The sequence below is a fragment of the Arachis hypogaea genome, chromosome 15 (assembly GCF_003086295.3).
Source record: "Arachis hypogaea cultivar Tifrunner chromosome 15, arahy.Tifrunner.gnm2.J5K5, whole genome shotgun sequence".
NCBI lineage: Eukaryota > Viridiplantae > Streptophyta > Magnoliopsida > Fabales > Fabaceae > Arachis > Arachis hypogaea.
The window spans coordinates 8927843-8947506 of NC_092050.1; the positions used below are offsets into that span (position 1 = coordinate 8927843).

The 19664-nt window shown below is 34.2% G+C and overlaps 2 protein-coding genes across 5 annotated transcripts; both read right to left on the reverse strand.

The window, feature by feature from the left end:
- Positions 1 to 1310: 1310 nt before the first annotated feature.
- Positions 1311 to 4014, reverse strand: LOC112748714 (uncharacterized). 2 transcript variants are annotated; one of them, XM_025796956.3, is made up of 8 exons: positions 3755 to 4014; positions 3526 to 3643; positions 3025 to 3086; positions 2869 to 2920; positions 2675 to 2780; positions 2249 to 2347; positions 2041 to 2164; positions 1311 to 1951 (listed from the first exon to the last, which is right to left on the reverse strand). In XM_025796956.3, exons 1-8 carry the CDS (start codon positions 3969 to 3971, stop codon positions 1521 to 1523), a joined length of 1209 nt encoding a protein of 402 aa, XP_025652741.1. In that variant the 5' UTR covers positions 3972 to 4014; the 3' UTR covers positions 1311 to 1520. The 2 variants fall into 2 exon arrangements, with proteins under 2 accessions (XP_025652741.1, XP_025652740.1); XM_025796955.3 differs by having other exon boundaries at positions 2869 to 2941; positions 3755 to 4012.
- Positions 4015 to 6268: 2254 nt separating this feature from the next.
- Positions 6269 to 10962, reverse strand: LOC112748715 (CDPK-related kinase 5). 3 transcript variants are annotated; one of them, XM_025796959.2, is made up of 12 exons: positions 10067 to 10960; positions 9604 to 9908; positions 9314 to 9444; positions 9093 to 9134; positions 8824 to 8932; positions 8432 to 8510; positions 8049 to 8345; positions 7857 to 7969; positions 7462 to 7569; positions 7320 to 7382; positions 7054 to 7221; positions 6269 to 6758 (listed from the first exon to the last, which is right to left on the reverse strand). In XM_025796959.2, exons 3-12 carry the CDS (start codon positions 9442 to 9444, stop codon positions 6621 to 6623), a joined length of 1248 nt encoding a protein of 415 aa, XP_025652744.1. In that variant the 5' UTR covers positions 9604 to 9908; positions 10067 to 10960; the 3' UTR covers positions 6269 to 6620. The 3 variants fall into 3 exon arrangements, with proteins under 3 accessions (XP_025652744.1, XP_025652742.1, XP_025652743.1); XM_025796957.3 differs by lacking the exon at positions 9604 to 9908 and having other exon boundaries at positions 10067 to 10962; XM_025796958.3 differs by lacking the exons at positions 8049 to 8345; positions 9604 to 9908.
- Positions 10963 to 19664: the final 8702 nt, after the last annotated feature.

The window sequence follows — 19664 nt, forward strand, 5'->3', positions numbered from 1 at the left end:
GTAACTAATTTGGGTAGTCTAGTAGTTAGTTTACTAATCTATTTAAATAAGTATTACATATTCGAATCTTATGTTATGCATGAAACAGCAAACCCTTAAATAAGTTTTTTTAACGTTGAGTTTATTCATATTAGACAACACCTAGGAAGTACGGACACCTTTTTTTATTTGTCGCTTCCATGTGTCGGACACATTTTAGACACGACATTCATAGACATTCATTCGATACACGTGTCTTTTGTGTCCAACCGTGTCTTAATAAAAACTCTGGACACATTTAAACACACCAAAATATCATTACGTGTCAACGTATCCAATTTTATTCTTAACATGTATTTTTAAAATAAATTTAAAAATAATATATATTATTAATTATTAAAATACAAAATATTTTAAATATTTATATAATTAAAAACTTAAAAATAATTACTAAATTAATTATATTTTATATATATGTCGTATGCCCGTATCTTATAAGAGTTTTAAATTTAGAGTGGAAATGTGTATCCAAACCTGAAAAAGGAAGAAAGAAAAGAAAGGCGCATGATTCTACTCAATTTGCAATAACATACGCTGTCTGACCTTCTCTTTAATTTATGATATTACATTGGGAGGATAAATTTTTTACTTATATTAAGAATTTTTGTATGAAATACAAGAATGTTTAATCATTTTAATATTTTATACTGTTATGATAATTATTTTGGTATTTTATACTGTTGTAAAAAATTATAATTATGTAAAAATTGATGTTTTATAATAATTTTTTTAATTGTATAAAAACAAAATATTATTTATATTTTATAAAGACCTACAACAATTTATAATACACAATTTTGGTCCGTCTTTGAAAATTCACTCCTATTGGCCCAATATAAAAAAAAATCTACATTGGGAACTTAGAAAATAATACCAAAATCTGTCAAGTGTAAATATAATAAATATCAAGTATAGAAAGAATTAATCAAATTGAGTTGGCCTACTAATTAGTTTACTAGTCTGTTTAAATAAATGTCAGACATTTAAATTTTGCTTTGTGGATGCAATAATTCATAGACCAACAACAAACCCTTTCGTGACAGGTTAATCCTTACAGTGGTCGATAAAATTGCTCAGTTCTTACTGGATATTTTTGTGGTATGTGGAACATCTCACACTTTAGTTTACGAACACTTCATTAATATGAGAAGAGATAAATTAACTTCTTACGACGGATTGACAGTGATAATGACGTTGAGATTTTATTTCATTTTTTTTATACCATTTGTGTGTATCTATGTCTTGCCTTATTATCCAATGGAGGCCAAAACTTGATCTAATTTTTTAGTTTCGATTATGAAACCAGGTAATGAGTTCTTATATCCGCCACCTGTTGTGTCGTGTGTACAGCAGGTAACATGCCACTTTTCCCTATATATTTAAAGCCAAAATGAAAGATTTTGCCTGCAACTCTTATGTTCTCCAGAGATACATGGTTCTTGGAGATAATTGTGATGATCACCTGCCAACATTTTCTAAATTCAAAGATATCTAGGGTTTGTGCGAGCAAGATGACTATTGTTAGGCACCTGTGATCTAGATGCGAATTGACCTACATGAGGCCTGAAAAATGGGAATCCAGTTATATATGGAATATGGTCCCTCTCATTATAAAAGAATTCACTTGGACCATTCCTATTCCTGAATTGAGAGTTGTTCTGGGATGGATATGAGTGGTGTTGATAATCAGCATAAAATGGAGGAACTGGAACTTGATAATTCTCAAATTCAGCAGACGTATGCCATCCCCTTGTAAACCTCGAAGTTGCATTCTCCATTCGTGTTGTATGAGTTGATGAGGCAGCCTCTTGAGCTCTTCTACGGCCACCAACATCCCTAAGCTTATCTTGTTCAGATGATCTTCTCTTTTTTGATGGTTTTGTATTCTGGGTTTCATGCTGCCGCTTTATACCTAAAAATTATTATCAGTGTCATCATTAGATAACCAATAAAGTCAAAAACAGGAAGATAGTGAACAACAAACCCCTCCGCCAAAACTACCTTTAGATACATTTGCATAACCGTGTTTCTTCTTTTGCCTCATTGCCCTCACAGACCTTGCAGCTTCACCTCGTCTGTGCTTCTCAGAAAGCACTTTAACTCTATCGGCTTCATTTTTCCATCTCTGAAGAGTGAAGAACAATAAAAGTAAGAAATATTAACATCCTAATGATTGCAAGGAAAATGGAAATCCAAAGCTGCCTTTCACCTGTCTATATGTTTTCAGTTTATAGAGATTTCGGCCCTTTATAAGCAAAGGAAAAAGTGGAGGTAATTTCCTATTCCCACTACTCCAAAGCACCTCAACCTGAAAGTATTAGAAGCAGAATTTGTTTTAGCAATGAATCACCAACTCACCACCATAGACAAGTAGAAGTTCTTGAAGTGAAAAGAGTTCTTCTTTATACTAATCCACAAAATCTGGGGGAGACATTTATGTCATGATATGTAGGTATGAAACCAAGTATATTATTACATAATAATCTTGTGATACATAGAACACACAAATCTTTGCAATAGAATACATATCACGAAGTAATTCCCATCCATTGTAAAAGACCAGAGATATACTGCAGGCGACTTTGTCTTTCTTCCCCCCGCAATGATCTATTTGACAGTAAAGCTAGAGTCTTACAGTAAAGGTGTGTTGTTGTTTAGCTGCACCGTAGCTTTCCTTAACAACTCTCCCAGCAACAGTTCTGCTTCCTATAACTCTTCCATTCCGAGTCTTTTTATCAAACCTGGGAGAATGTTAGTCAGCTTGAGAAAGAATATTTCGGTTGGAAGGAAAACAGGCATAGATAGAAAATGATGAGAGAAACAGAATACTTCTCATAAACCTTCTGTCTGAACAAAACGACATCTCCCTTGCAGACATCACCTAAAGACATCGAGAAGATTACTGTTTATTTGGATAGTTTTAAGAGTAAGTCAGAGAAAAGGGAGGAGGGGGGGGGGGGGGGGGAGCCACTAAGAACAATATACCAGTGCAATTAATGATAAAGGATGATCTCGGGTAGAGATTGTATCCGTTTCCATCTTTTAACCTGAGATATCAAAAGAGTCACTTGCCAAGGGAACAATTCATTTGCATTAAAATCTTCAGGGTGTATATTCTTAATTCTTATAAATAATTAGTTATAAGAAATATATTTACTAAAATTACTCTTGTCCCTCAAATGTAACTTGAAAACACTTAAAAACAGGAAATGATGATACCTACAAAATCATCAATAGCTTTGCCATTTCATATAAAATTTCCTTTCCCCTCAAATTGCTTCATACACTGTCTAACTGTCCTTAATCGACAGACATTTTCCAATTGTTACAGCTATATGTCTCACACATAAAACTCATTCCACCACCCACCCTGAACTCCTAAACCTAGAATCACATTCAAACCTAACACGAAGCTTATTTACTCATAATTGCTTTAGATAATTATATTCAACACAATGGGTTGCATGAAATGGAGAAAGGAGTTACCCCCAATGCTCCTGTATCCTCGCAACACAAACAGCTCTAGTCCCAGATATCCTGAGGCCGTGTTTTCGCAAATAGGCTTTGCATTCTCTCAATTTCAACGATTCTATGTCATTTCCTTCTGCCAAATCGAAAAACTGATATCAGTTAACACACTATTTACTATATAGTGTAGCATTTAAGTTGATTAATGAATAGATAAATAAAACTGAAAACCCTAAAAACCCAAAACCTCGAAGGAGGGCGACGACTTTGTTGGAGAGGGACTCATCATCGTCCCCGTCATCGTTGTGACCATTGCCAGTGTCATCGGATTCGGACGAGTCATCGCGATCGGTGTAATCGTCGTCCCCGTCGCCCGAGTCTTCCTCATATTCATCTTCTTCTTCTTCTTCTTCTTCTTCGGAAGAGATCACAATCACTGCGCGCTTTCCTCTACCAGCATCCATGTCATCACACGCTCGCACGCCCGCGTATAAATTACTTTTGAAAAATGTATTTTTTGTCAGAACTTTTCAAAAATATTGAAAAACAGCTGACTATAGAACTGGGCTTTGACTTTTTTCTTGGGCTCCTTTAATACCTTGCTTACTCTCTCTTTGGGCTTCAGCCCCTTACCAAATAAAAAGGCCTCTCTGTTCGAATTTATTAGGTGCTTTAAGAATAAATGAGAGCAAGACCACTTTGCCTCTGCAGTACCCGAGGGATTAGTTATTGGGCTTCCGGCCTGATGGATACCCTGGTGCAAACAAAAAAAAATGAGAGCAAGACCAGAAAAAAAAAAAGAGAATGAGACTTTTTATTTTTATTTTATTCCATCCATGTTGTCATACATAGGCAATGTGAGTTATTTTTACATAAATTAATTTAAATAGAGTAAAGTGACAATTAGATTATCCAAGATATTGACTTTGGACTAACTAGTCTTTGAAAAAAAAAGTACCAATTAGGTCCTCTGAGATAGTAAACAGTGGACATGTATGTCCTTCTGTCAATGAATAGTACGAAACAAAATAGAATTGTCCATGTATTTTGTTATTTACAGTGGTGCATGTCTCGTTACTGTCACATGAGCTAAAAACGATGTAGTTTTAGACAGTGAAATATTTATTATCTTTTGAGTTTTCATATATCTTTTATCAACTACTCTCTATTTATCACAAATCCTATCAAAACAAGTGAAGTTTCGCTCCAAAAGTTGTTATCTACATGACTATCTTTCATAGATAAACACGTCAAAGTAATTAATGGTACATATAAGCATAACTGTTACGTTTTAGTCGATGAATTAATAAAATGTGCCCACCATTTGCTATCCTGGTTGACCAAATTGGTACCTTTTTTTTTAACGGACTAGTTAGTCTAAAGTCTAAATCTTCAGGGACCTAAGTCTCACCATTATGGGTTTACGGTTTTATACAAGAGTATGCAATGAAGTATCACAACCGAGCAACATAAATAAATTCCTACAGTGGTTTCTGAAATTCACGATTTTTATTCTTCTAATTTTTCAGATTCAAAATTTACTATATTAGTCCCTAAAATTCAGCTCCAGATACTATATTAGTTCCTAGACCTTTTTAGGTGCTGAGTTAACGAACAGAATGGTGAACTAACTCTGACTTGCCATGCTAAACATAGGGTTAAATGATGTCGTTTGGTTTTAGTATTTAAATAAAGTAAAAAGGAAACAAATCAAACAAAAAAAAAGAAGTTAAAAAGAATGAATTATACAATTTTTTTATTTTTTGATATATTCTTTTTGACAATAGATACAAAAAATTTTAAAAAAAAATGCATAACTTTATAAATAAAAAGACATAAATTTTACATGAAGAAAAAAGAAGAAAAAGAAGAATAAGAAAAAGAAAAAAAGAAAATACAACATTCTATCTTGCATCATGTTTAAAAAATTTCGATGTGAGTTAAGTAACTTTTATGTCACAGTTAACAACCTTCTAAGAAGAATTAAAACAAAAAAATCAAACAAATAAAAAAAATTATACTATTTATTTTATCTTTTTACTTTATCCTTTTTGACAATAAACATAGAAAATTAAAGAAAAAATACATAACTCTATAAATAAAAACATAGAAATTTTGCACAAAAAAAGAAGAAAGACAGAGTAAGAAGAAGAAGCAAAAAAATTGCAGCATTCTATTTTATGTGTCACAGTTAAAAAATTTCAATGTCAAAGTTAAAAAAATTCCTGTGTCGCGATTAAAAAATTTCGGTCCTATTTTGTTGTTTTATGCTTTTTCTCAAACAACTCCTCCTTCTCTCCCTTCTTGTTTTCATAGTTCTTTTTATTTTACACATAATTTTTATTGTTTATCCTCTAATAAGAATATAAAAAAAAAGAAAGAACTATGCAATCTTTTTTTTTTATAACAATAAAATGAACATAAATTTTTGAAAAAAAACTACATAACTATATACATAAAAACACAAAAATTCTGCATGAAGAAAAAAAAAAGAAAGAAGAATAAGAAAAAAAAACTTTAGCTTCAAATCCAGAATTTTGAGAAATTGATATTAAAATAAATAATTTCTTGTATCAAAACTAAAAATTTTCTGTCACAGATTCAAAAATTTTAATGTTATTTTTAACATAAGGAAGAAGATGCGTGATTTCATGCACATGTATGACCACGTGAATGATTTTTGTTGGATTTGGACTATCTTAGTTGGACTTAATAAAAATATTTGGATGCATAACAAAACTCCAACTGCCGACGCAAAATGTTACCTAGTAAGTGTAGCTTATACACTTCATTGTGAATCTTAGTCCTTGTTACAACGTACAACAATATATTGTGACATTCTAATAACAATCAGTAATATTTCTCACCTGCAACTTAACACACTACACCTTTACAGTGGGAAATACAAATGCTATAGGAGCACCTTCAACCCTGCTCCAAGTGTTAATTAAATAACCCGAGACACTAATGATATATGCCGAGCCATAATGTAACACGCAATCCCTTGATAGGGGTATGAACGTGATATCAATTAGTATTTAATTAGCCAGATCAATCACTTTAGTTGACAGCAGCGTTCGATATTCCGTGGAGATTCAGGTGTTTCGATGTTTCTACTGAGCTTTTACAAGACTTCGAGATGGGCCATGCAGCAATTTCACAAATCCAAGGAAGCTTAACTTACCATCAGTGTGCCGAATCCAATCATGAAGAACAGCATGAACAGGGACAGATGGGCCAAGGCCAAGCTCCTGATAATATAGTTAAAATCACTGATCAGAAATGCATTTACATGACTATAAAACGAGGTCATAGTTAGCCCATAAACTTCAACTTCAACTGGTTTCGTGCAATGTCTACTCAGGAGGAAACTTAAGAATGGGCATCGAGTCATGAATGACATCATGATCGGAGGGGGGGAAAAAACGAAGTCACAGTGCATATTTCGGACACAGTAAATATTGTCACATGTAAAATCATCATGTTCACATTGTTTGTACGAAGACATGTATGCATAAGCTATGATCGTGGTCAAATTAAACATACCGAAGCTAGCTCTTCAATGACTATAGCCCTGTTTCCATCCTTTTCAAAAAGTTCATAGGCACACCGTGCATGTTGCTCCCACCGGTCAAGTGCTTCAAGTTGATGAACACTAAGTGTAGCTGCACAAAACTCATCAAAATCCATCCTCCTATATTGCAATGCATTAAGCTGCGACCCAAATTCATTTTAATCAGTAAGCACTGTTGGTACATATTCTATTTGAATAATTTACGGAAGCATTTCTAGAGTTAAATCATAAAACTCACTGATCCAAGGAAGTCAGGAATGCGTGACTCCTTCATAGCATCTGTTGCATTTTTCACCAAGGCCTGACCATGTCAAATTTGTGAGATGGCAAACACCATCATCTTAACCAAGTATATAAAAAGAATTTGAAACAACACTAACCGCTTTGATGTTCTCCAGGCTAATGGTTCCATTTTTGTTTGGCTCCAAAAGTGTAAACTGCTCCTTTAAATAAAATAGCTCGTCTACAGTTAACGTCTTGGACAGTGCCTGTGTTGGTGCCCATCACAATAATATTCTGCTTAGTTATTGAGAAGCTTAATGTATAGTGTGATCAGTTGAAAGCAAAAGAGCATTACATAACAAAGAAAAGAAGCACCTAAAAGTGCAATGCTTCAGTCACCTTCAATATTGGAAAGAAAATGCATAAATAAAACTTCTTGTCATGTCTTTAGTTCATACTTCCAAAGAGCATTTTCATGATAAGATAATCAACTCATTCGAAAAGAATATAAACATTAAATGAATACAAATTTTTATTATATACATATACACACCCTTAAAGCTGCTTTTCGTAGAGATGAGGAACGCATATATGCTTTCATGAGCTTGAATATTAGAATATCCAGGGGTACTTTTACATCCTTGTTGCTTTTAATCCATGGATGACCTGTGACATACAATAGTAAGCAACAAAATAGAAATATAATAAATCATGGGAACCTCCAGTGATTTACTGAGATTCTCACTCAATGCTTGTGCTGCAGTCATTCTTTTCCGTGGATCTTTATTTAATAGTCGCTTAACAAAATTCCTTGCCTCAGCTGACAGAGAAGGCCAAGGAGGTTCATCAAAACTTGGATCAGCTTTCAATACAGCACGAAAGATACCAGATTCAGTTCGGGCCCAAAAGGGACGGCTGCCACATAATAAAATATATGCAATGACTCCAATACTCCAGATATCAGCCTCGGTACTGTAAGCTCTATGTAGAACTTCAGGAGCCACATAATACGCACTACCAACAATATCATTAAGCCTTTCATCTGAAAGGCACAACAAAAAGTAAAATATAAAGCAACTCCAAGATAGTAAATGGCATGCAACATGCATGAATGAAATCAAAATATACCTGGTTTAACAAAATCTGACAACCCAAAGTCTATGGCCTTTAGCTCCGAGTTGTCATCCTTAGATGTGAACAAAAAGTTCTGATCCAAAAATTAGCAATCCTTAGAATATAATGCTTGATAAGAATAAGAAAATAACATCCACATACCACATGAAACAAAATCATAACAATATTAGAAATATGTCATGCAAGAGTATAGGAGTACATCAATTAATGAGAAAATCCTTCACTAGAGCCTACAATTTGCTGTCTCCTACCCATCTTGTTTAACATAAAATGGAAACAAACATCTTTTTTCTAACGCGAAAGATATATTGGGCAACATGGCCTAGGCTCAATATTCTGATGCAGGAGAAGAAAAACAACTACCGAAATTGTGAATATAATTTTACCTCAGGTTTAAGATCACGATGTACAACACCCTGCAGATGGCAAAACGCAACAACATTTAATATTTGTCTCAAGACAGCCTTTGCATCTTCCTCAGTGTATTTTCCACCCCTGTGTACATAGAGAGATATCCATTAGCCATGAAACACAATTTTTTGTCTCTTCAACTCAGTTCTGTGTATACCAAATTTCCATCATCAGAAACCAAATATTGGAAACTCACAAGAATTTACACACACATAGAGGAAGAAGAAGAAAGAAAGACAGATACCTTGATAGGATTCTGTCTAACAGCTCCCCTCCTTCACACAATCTGCAGGATGCAGAAGAGATTAAGAGGGGGAAAAACGTTATTCATGAAGAAAAATTAAAGTGTTTTTCTGCTTAATCATCTAGAAGAAAAGGACAGAGAGTCTTGACACTATAAGCAAAATGATCACAAATAATAAAATATAGCATTCAAATTACATAAGCAATGTAATCAAAGCTTACTCCATTACTATATAGACATTATCATGGTCTTCATATGCATCGTAGAACTGTACAAGATTCTTGTGCCCAGTTAGAGCTCTCAATATTTTTACTTCTCTTCTGACATCCTCAATTGCAATGGCAGTAGTCATCTACAGTTAAAACATACAAATTAAAATACATTTTACATAAATTTCAAAAAGATAACATATATGTTGCACATGCCACATGAACCATGTGACTTTGCTTCATTTTCACCAAGGCTAGCCTAATTCGGGGAACCCATCCAGTGGTAAGACTTTTTTCCTTACATCACAGCATTACTGTTGGATAATTTGAACATCCCATAATGTCCGCCTCAACATTGTGCCACGTTTAGAGATTTTAGACAGGATAAACTTATACATCAGTCGTCGCGGATAGAAACTTCATATGTTAACGGAAATGGAGAAATGCATGATCACCACCATTGGCAAGCATAACACATGTCATTAACTCTACAACTACACTGATTAACATTCCCAACGAATTATCCACTGAGAATTGTCATGGATCTTCTCATGTGTAAATATGTATATTCTGATACTTGATCTTCTCATGAGGATCCATTGATTTCCTTCATCAAATATCCATCAAAAGACACCCTTTTTAAGAAAATTAACAACATAACCAAGCTAATCTAAGAAACCATTCAAAAAGACGAAGGTAACTGCAATTACTGAGAAATTAACAGCTAAGAATCTCATCAAATGAATGCTAATATAATTCACAAACCTTAGCTTTGGGGATGACTTTCACTGCCACCTGCTGCCCCTTCAGTTCCCCTTTTTTGAACTTGGCAGCACAGGTGTACCCAAAATGCCCTCTCCCAACTTCACTTCCAACCTCAAATTTGTTTCCAAAATGCTTCGAAAACCCGAAATTCTTATCCAGCGCAACCACCTCATCGGCCTCGCTACCTTCCGGTATGGTGGCCTCGTTAGGCTTCACCGAACCGTGCCGCCGGGCGAGCACCGCCCTTATGTGTTTCGCAGGAGATGGCGGCGGGAACGGCCGTTTGAAGAACCGCCTGGGCGTGGAGTCGGACGTCGCCGGAGATCTCGCCGCCGGCGACTTCTTGGAGAACCAGTAATGCGCCGGACTCGGAGTGTAGAATGGGAAGAACGGGGATCTCTTAACGCCGTCGTTGGGTGCGTCAGCGCTAGGGTTTCCGCCATTAACGGAGCTGGAATGAGCTCCAGCACCATCATTATTATTAGCTGTTGAAGAATTGCCATGAGGATCGAAATTTCGAGAAGAACGGGTGGGATTCGAGTAGGGTTTCGAATTGCAGAGACCCATTCGAATTTCCCCAACTCAAAAAAAAAAGTTGTGTGTAACGGGATTAAAGAATGGTGGTGGAAGAAGTTAAAGGAGTGCATGTAATTGTAACCTCATGACATAGACGAGGTTGAGGATAGTGTAGTGGTAGGGTTTTTGGTTTTGTGAGAATTTAAGGTTGGTTAGGTTGGTTGATGAACGAAGGTGAGAGTGGTTTAAAGAATGGTGGGGACTGGGTTGAGTGAGAAGAGAGAAAGAGAAAGTGTGTAGTTGTGTAGTGTACTACTGACTGAGCTTCTTATTGTAAATGGAAACTGGTGATAGTTTCGTTTTCTGACTTAAGCTAACAGCTAAATTAATTGATCTTCTTTTGGATTTTAATTCGTTTACTGCAATTAATTAATTAATAATATATATATTTTTTTGTGATTAATCGTTGAAACTTGAAAGAAAAGGGAAGATGTGTGGAGTGTGGACCGTGGACTGTGGAGTGTGGACCCGGCCCATCAGTGGTCCACATGAATTGTCTATGCAAATCGCACAGTAGACTCTCTACGTGGAAAGCTTCTGCTGGAGCTCTTTTTTATTACGTTCTAATGAGATCACTTTTATACATAGACAAACTAAGTTGGAACTACCAAAAACTAACATGGATTTTTCGAGTAATTAGTTTAATTATCTATTTAAATAAGTATTAGATATTTAAATTTCATATACTACTTAAATTTTATTTTGAATATGAGTAAAAAATTCAGTTAGGAGGATGTAAGAGGATGGATAAGATAGAAAATGGACAAGGGATAAAAGACAAAAAGATTTAAAAAAAGATCAAATGAAATTTATATGTAAACGGTCTTTTTTATTAACATGATACACGATAAAACTCAATAGCATCGTTTGATTCATGTAGTCGATTCCACCTAGTAGGACAAGACTTTATTATTGTTGTATACGAGTATTTATTAGTTTACAATAAATATTATTAAAAATAAAAAAATAGAAATTATTAAATTTTAGATATTAAATTTTAATTTTAATAGTATAAAATAAAATAGAGTAAAATATTATTTTGAGGGTAAAATACATATTTAAACTAAATGGAACTCAAAATTACACAATTCGCCCAAAAGAGAAAACATTACATGGATCTCTCATTAGGACGTTTCTATATAAATTGAATGAGTCTCATTCGATTTGCCCACTCTTATACTAATTCGAATCAGATCAAGTTGAATTACTCTGAAAATATGCAATTCGAATCTAACCAAGTCGATTTATACATGCATGAAATATAGCATAGTAAATCGAATAATAAGGATTCAAATTATGCATGCACGTGAGTCCCACTAATTCGAATCACACCAATTCGAATTATCCTAGTTTTGTGCACCTAGTAATTCGAAACAACCTGTTTCGATTTACCCATAGTTCTACTAATTCAAAGTGTCTTGATTCAAATTACTACCAATGAGCGCCTATAGTAATTCGAATTTGACTCGTTCGAATTACTAATGATTTCCCTATAAATAGAATTCGAATTAAACTCATTCAAACTACAATTCCAAAACCCTGCCCTACCAAATTCCAGAGAAACCTCTTCCCTAAAACTCCAAGAAAGACTTTAACATTCGAATATTTTGTTGATGGGGGATAACCCGGACCAGCTTTATCGTTTGGATGAAGTCGCCCATATAGCTGGTATCATCAATGAAGAGGTTAGTGTGCACATTTTTTTTCAAAAATAGGATTTAATGTGTTACTTTTTTTTGTCTCTTATAACGCTAGTCATTATTTACAATTGTTAAATTAGATAGAGTGGTTATATTAGTGATTTATTAGTTTTTAGAGGTTTGTCAGAGCAAATTCTAATTTGGATAGTGATTACAAATAAATAGAAGAGTATAAGTAGTGAAGATAATGGGAATGAAACTTAGTTAGAGTAAGATTTTTTTGTTAATATTAAACTTAGTCATTAAGTAAATTTTTTTGTTAATATTAAACTAATTTTTATTAGGTCCAATTTGATGAATATATGATGTTATTTTGTATTTGAACGCGTAACATTATTTGGTTGCGTACAAGTTGTATTATTTGGATTAAGATATGCATTAGTTGATAATGTTATATAAATATGTTCCGATGTGGTCCTAAGAGACAATTTGTTACACTGTTTATGCAACCCCACCGACGTATCACGAGCATGCGACGGCAGCAAGATATGCGACTGGACGGGAGGATCGTTCCGTACTTGCATATGGCCAGTTTATACCATCTTGCGAGGCTGCACGAGACTTGGTTTAGGTTGGATGAGCCGTTGGTTAGTGCATTTGTGGAGCGAAATGTGCTTAGCCAACCAAACCCTCCTGTAAGTCGGTCTAAAACTGAAAATGTGCCTCTGTCGCATTCAGCAGTACCTTGATACACACGGCTCCATCAGCTCTAACCATTGGCAGTATGAATGCCGAGATTACATGATAATCAAGACTCCTGTGATCACTCAATATCGACGTGGTCAGACAAGTATGAGGTCCATTGTACCGTTTTACCTCCCAAATACCTCTACGCTGGCGGAGACTAATCCGATTCAACCATATGCACCCGTTGCCAAATTCCTTACATTTCCCAAAGTACTTGTGATAATCAGACTCCACCACTTTGTACTAAACCCCGCGTCGGATGCTATAGGTCTTCACGCTTAACACGACCTCTTCTTTATCCTGAAACTGCTGACCAACCTGAAACTCCGCTAGACCTCCGGTACCATGTGTATCTCTGGCACTAATTCCAACAGGTTCGCCAGGATCCCCCTGCTGTCTCATGGCATCCAAGTTCAAATTTGAAAAATACGGTGGTACTGTTGAGTCCCTGAGCTAGACGCTCCACCAGCCCCAGCTGGATTGCTCCCTGCTATGTCATCACCACTACCATCAGCAATGATGTCCGGTTTCACATCATGATCGTCATCATCATCCTGCAGTACATTGTCTATACCATCCGGTATTCCATCCTGTAATGAAACCGGTGCCGTATCAGTAATACCAACTTCTCTGTCACCATTGCAGTTTAGATCAGCTGTGAAGGACGGGGAGGCAACCACCATTGCCTCAGGTGCAATTACAGGCATGGATGAAGAGGCACCAACAGGCCTCGAACTTGAACAGGCTGCCGTTGCTGGAGTTTAGGGATTCTGGTTTGAACTTCTTGAGCTGGAGATCACATCTACAAGTTTGGCTAATAGCTCATGGGTCCTGACCTTAGGAAACTGCCGATGATAATGGAACAGAACTTCCAAATCCTCGTCACTTCCTATGACAAACGAATCGTATTTCACATCATCTCGCAAAACTGAAATCGGAATTCGATAGAATAACTTCTCAATCCGTTTCACGCCTTGCAACCCCAGTTTTTGGATTATAGAATTCAGGAACTCAGTGAAGGTCGTTGTAGGTTTCAGAAAAACACTGAGGAGATCTTTAACAGTAAACTTAATTCCAGAGCGTGTTTTTTTCTTAATCGACCGTACCCTCTATAGTGCACCAACACCAAAAAACTATCCTCACTAGCCATTGTGTTTTACTCCCATGAGGAATTCACGTTTATATCATATTTATATACATTGGCCTCACAGTAAATCAAATTTACCTTGTTCGATTTATTTTTTTTGTGGTAATTCAAATCAATCCCATTCGAATTATATAAGGACAACACAAGAGATAAATCGAAACAGGTTGTTTCTAATTACTAGGCACATGAATTGCATCCATAATTCGAATCCGTTTGATTCGATTTACTAGGCTATATTTCATGCATGCATAAATCGACTTGGTTAGATTCGATTTGCATCTTTTTATAGTAATTTGACTTGACTTGATTCGAATTAGTGTGGGAGTGGGCAAATCAAATGGGGCTCATTCGATTTATATAAAAACGTCTTAATGGGAGATCCATGTAATATTTTTTTTTTTGGTGAATTGTGTAATTTTGACCTGATTTTGGTTTAAATATGCATTTCACTCTTATTTTGATTTTTAATTTTTAGATCAAATTTTATTTTAGTTTTTAACATTTTAAGCGTTCTATTTCTGTTTTAAAATTTTTTTAACATGTTTAATATTGTCTTATCCTTAAATTTAATTACACGAATAGTTAACGAAATAAATGACTTGAAAGTTAATAATATTATTGTTAAGTTACATCTTCTTCCTTGTATTAGAGACATATAACCAAAATATTTTTGTAACAATTTTTTTTCTTGATCTCCTTGTTAAAAAAAGTCCAAATCCTATCAATCAATCATTAACGTTTTAAAATCAAAAGAAAAATTTTTCGTTAATAATCGTTAATGAATCAATGTTACTTACATGTTGAAATTAAAAGTTATTAACTCTTAAATATACAGATTCTTAAATATACAGATTGTTTATATTAAATTTAATGATAAGACAACATTAAATATGTTTAAAATTTTTTAAACTTAAAATAAGACATTTAAACATTTTTTTAAGACTAAAATAAAATATTAAAAATCAAAATAATACTCTTATCTAATAAAATATTAATTAAATACGTTAATGAATATTAATAAAAAATACAGATTCCCAATTTCTCTTCATTAATTGAGCCATCCTCACATTTTCAATCTTGAAAACTTTATCCTTCTTATATCCAATTATTTGTATAGATATATTTTATAGGATAAAATACATAAACAAAACAAATGAAAGTCAATATTACATAAATGTTCTAAATGCAATAATATTATATGATTTGTCTTATTTGTATTTTTATGTAAATCGAACCAAATAGATTTGATTTAGGACTTCTCATGATAAATCGAATCAAACAAGATTTAAATTAGTATGAAAAATGATAAATTAAAACAACCAACTTCGAATTAGTAGGAGAAAAAGTTGAAATGAACTAGCCACCTGCTAAATCGAAACAAGGAGCTTCGAATTAAGGCCCATAGTAAATCGTAAATCAAAATAGGTGAGTTCGATTTACAGCCCCTAGTAAATCAAAATAGGGTGCTTCAATTTATAGGAAATTGATACCAAAGGTAAATCAAATTGGGTGGGTTTGATTTACTATATATATATATATATATATATATATATATATATATATATATATATATATATATATATATATATATATATATATATATATATATATATATATATATATATATAATTTGAATTTGTTTGTTTCGAATTACATTTCCACGACTTCTTCCCCCCACAATACCCACCGAAGAGAGAAAAGTGAGGCCCCAACAAGACAAGAGTCAAAACTACGGATATGGAAGATGACTCGCATCGTATCTAGCTACCGGTTTGATAGAGTCGCTCATGTTGCTCGTAACATCAATAAAGAGGTTAGTGAATGAATTTTTTTTTCACGATAGATTATAAATGTTAGAAATGTTAAGTCACTTAGAGTTTTTTATTATAATCCGTAGTTAAAATTTTTAAATTACAAATGTTAGTTAGAGTAGTGATTTAGTAGTTTGTTAGAACTTTGAAACTACAAATGTTACTTAGAATAGTGAATATAAATGTTGGTCAGAGTAGTGTTTAGATTTTTTTTTCCCTTAATTTGTATGTTATAAATGTTAGAATAATTAGTGAGTAAAAATTTATTTAGAATTAAATTTTAATTAAAAATGTCAGTTTAGAATATTGATTTAGGGTGGGACTATCATATGGTGGCCAAAAACCTTCTGGGATCGGAGAGGTGAATTTCATCTGGTAGACATTGAACACCGTACTTAGGCAATACATCTTATGGACATAGGTTGCCCAACTCAGACATAAGTATGCACAGCATGCCAAAGCATGGCAACATGGAGAATGAAGTGCCTGAAAATATTCACAATCACATGTCTGATCCCTCAAGGACACTCTGTAAGAGCTAAGTGAGAAGTTACCAGTCAGAGTAATGCCGGCCACAGTAAAGTCAAAATTATCCCTATCATACATAGTCACCGTGAAACACCTTGATGCCTTTAAATTAGCCTCTATTGTCTTCATCAGATGTTGACTAAACTGTTGTCCGATTTTCAGCTGTGCCTCTGCCTCTCTTCCCTTACGAACAATAGTTTGGCCAACTTTGCATAAGTGGACTTCACCAACGAACAAATTGAAAGCTTCCTTACGCCTTTTAGGATGGAGTCTACACACTCAAAGATGTTAGTTGTCATATGTCTGAAGTTCCAACCTCCATCACGATGCCGATTCCACTTCTTATACTTGTTTCTGTTAGCCCAGTCACACATTGCATGGTCTTCGGATCGTAGAATGTCAAACCAATAGTCAAAAACTCGACCTCTATCTTGGCGTAAGCAGCATTCACTAAAAAACTCCTTGCATCCTTGCCCTTAAAACTCAAGGAAAAATTTGCTGCCACATGTCGGATACAATATGCCCGGTAGGCACTAAGCAGAAGCCATCCATCGTCAGGAGCCTCCAATGCAGCCTTGATTCTGTTGTGCCTATTTGATATGACTAGAATACCCAGCTGAAGCTTCACATACTGTCGAAGGTGAGACAAAAAAAATGACCACGATTCGGCATTCTCATCCTCTACAAGTGTGAAAGTAATGAGAATGATGTTAGAATTTTCGTCTTGAGCAATCACAACCATCAATATACCCTCATATTTGCCATACAAGTGGGTCCCGTCAATACTAACTAATAGATTACAATGCTTAAAGGTCTAGATACAGGGTAGAAACGTCCAAAACAGCCGATGGAAATAAGGTGAGGACTCATTTACTATGCCACCAACTCGCATAGGGCTCATATTTAACACTGCAACAGTAACAGACATCGTCATCTACACACTTAATACCCATCGTGGCAACTCATTGTATAACTCATTTCAATCCCCATAAATTCGCGCAACGATCTTTTGCTTAGCCAATCAAATCCTTTGGTAAGTCAGTCTAAATCCAAAATGTATCTCTATCGCATTTTGCAGTATCTTGATCGATACAACCGCATTAGCTCTTATCATAGGCAGTATGAAAGCAGAAATAACATGATAATCAAGCATCCAGTGATCACTGGATATCGACATGGTCAGACATGTATGAGGTCCATTATACCTTCTTACCTCTCAAATACCTTTTCGCTGGCGAAGAGTGATCAAAATCAACCATGTGCAACCGTTTCCAAACTCTTTGCACTTTTCATGATACTTGACATGATCATATTCCAGCACTCTGTACCCAACCCCATAACGGATGCTATAAGTCTTCACGCTTAAGACGACTTCCTCTTTATTTTGAGACTGCTGACCAACATGAAACTCGGCTAGACTTCCTATATCTTGTGTATATCTGGCCCCCAAATCCAGATGCTACACCTGGTAACCCCTGTTGTATCGTGGCTTCCAAGTTTAAAGTCCAAAAGTGCAGGGGGTATTATTGAGTTCCCGAATTCGATGCTCTACCGCCCCAACTAGAATACCCCTCCCTAGATCATCATCAATCATGGCGGGTTCCACATCATCATCATCATCTCGCAGAATATCTTCCACACCATCTGGTTTTTCACCATCCCCAGAAACTGAAATCATAACAGGAGTACCGACCATTGCAATAACTAGCTGACCGAAAGATCGATTATCCCCTATCTGTCCATCACCATCGCAGTTTAGATCAGCTATGAAGGACGGAGATGTCACAAAAACTACCTCAAGTGCAATGACAGGCACAGATGAAGAGACACCGACAGACATTGAACTAAAGGATCCAGGCATTGCTAAAGATTAAGAATTCCGGTTCGATTCTCCTGAACTACATATCACATCTCCAAACTTGGCCAATAGCTCATAGGTTCTAACCTCGAGAAACTGACGACGATAGTGAAACAAAACTTGCAAATCTTTGTCACTGTCTATCACAAAGGAGTCGTACTTTATACCATCTCGTACAACAGAAATTGGAATTCTATAAAATAACCTCTCCACCCGTTTTATGCCATACAGTCCCAATTTTTGGATTATAATATGCTGAAACTTAACAAAACTTATAGAAAGTTTGATAAAGACACTCAACGGATTATTATCCGTAAATTTTATTCCATCTCGCATTTTTTTTAATTGTCCTTCTATAGTACACAAAAACTAGAAAACTATATTCACTAGCCATTAAAACTCCCACTATAATGAACCACCACCGTTCTGATTGTATTTATATAGGTTGTATCTTATAGTAAGCCGAATTAGATGAATTCAATTTATATCTTGGCATCAATATATTAGTAAATCGAATTTGATATATTCAAATTATTTGGTTCTTACCACAATAAATCGAAGTAGGTAGTGTTGATTTAGATTTTTCTAGTAAATCGAATCAGTGTAATTCGATTTACTCCTATTCTAACTAAATCGAATCAATGCATTTCGATTTACATCAATATATAATAAATCGAATCAATAACTTCGATTTATATAAATATATTATAAAAACGAGACATACATATAACATTTTTTATTTTAGAACATTGATGTAAAATTAGATGCTATTTTATTTATTGATGTGAATTACCCTATTTTATATATATAAAACATTTTCTTAAACTATATTTAATAATAAACCTTTATTATTATGTCAACATGGTGCTTGTATTATGAAGTAATCTTTCTATCTTTTAGGGAGAATATATCCATCAATCAATAAAAAAATAACTAGAAGAGTGTTATTTTTTTATTGATCAACTAAAATATTATTTTACGAGTAGTTTCAGAGCTAACTTTTTTTAGCCGATACCAATTAATTTTTTTTAAATTATTTTATTTATTTTAAATTATAAACTCTAAATCAAATATTTTTAATTTTAAATATTAAATTATAAATATTAAATTTTTTAAAAAACAAAAATTTTAAAATTGAAAAAAATAACTAATAAAAACTAATTAAAATTAATTTCTTATATTACTTTTTCTTATTTTACTCTATCTAGAATTCATTGACATCCAAATATTAATTACAGATGTATTGAAAAAATTAAAAAAATTTACATATATATAATCAGACATGTTATGA